The sequence below is a fragment of the Eimeria mitis genome, genomic scaffold (assembly GCF_000499745.2).
Source record: "Eimeria mitis Houghton genomic scaffold, Emh_scaff1328, whole genome shotgun sequence".
NCBI classification, from domain to species: domain Eukaryota; phylum Apicomplexa; class Conoidasida; order Eucoccidiorida; family Eimeriidae; genus Eimeria; species Eimeria mitis.
This window is the reverse complement of record NW_013568784.1, coordinates 11,467-12,164: the sequence shown is the minus strand read 5'-3', so window position 1 is coordinate 12,164 and position 698 is coordinate 11,467. Positions and strand designations below refer to the sequence as shown.

The 698-nt window shown below is 53.7% G+C and overlaps 1 protein-coding gene across 1 annotated transcript in view; it reads right to left on the bottom strand.

The window, feature by feature from the left end:
* Window positions 1–37: 37 nt before the first annotated feature.
* The window catches only part of EMH_0034730 (uncharacterized protein), a gene marked incomplete at both ends in the record, with an annotated part of 12,076 nt that continues 11,415 nt past the window's right edge, over window positions 38–698 (bottom strand). Inside the window, 2 exons of the mRNA XM_013494901.1 lie at window positions 38–49; window positions 108–676. Of these exons, the coding sequence (XP_013350355.1) occupies window positions 38–49; window positions 108–676 (581 nt within the window). The remainder of the gene's footprint in view (window positions 50–107; window positions 677–698) is intronic.

Genomic DNA, 698 nt, shown 5'->3' with positions numbered 1-698 from the left:
GCCTGCTTCTCAACGACCTCCCTCAACAGGTCTTGTGTCAGTTCAGGAACTGTAAGGAAATCCTTGCCCAGGACACTCTCGCAGAGTTCAATCAAGACGCATGTCACGCGGTCTGGCCTCAACGCCCTCAGCACCAACAGCTCGCGCAATAAGTTGATCCACTCGCCCAGCGTAATGGATCCATCGCTGCCTATCTTTTTGTCTGCATGCGGATGTGGCTCCGCAGTGAAGACGTCGGCGGGGAAGTTCGTTTCAGGAGCAGACGATTGAAGCATGGAAACCCATTCGGTCTCGTGGGCCTCCATGTGATCCTGGAGGCCAGAGAAACAAGGAAGAGCCAACAGTTTCTGCAACGCCTTCATCTGCTCTGCCGTCAACTCCCCATGAAGTGTCGCTGTCCATGAGGCTGAAGAAGCTGCTGCCTGATCCTCAACAAATCCCTGTAGCAGCAACTGCAGCTCCGGTAAGTCCAAAGGTGAACCCAAATCAAGCTCAGTCCTGATGAAACACAACTGCAACGCGAACACCAGTCTGTCGTAGTACCCGAGGCCATAGGCCACGCGCCTGAATGTCGTTGCGAAGAGACCCGACAAAAGAACAGACAAACGCTCAGCGTAATCTGTCTTCTTCAAGTCGCTCAGACCAGCAGCCCCTGTCAACGTGTCATGCAAAATGCCTGCCAAACAACGCACAGTTCT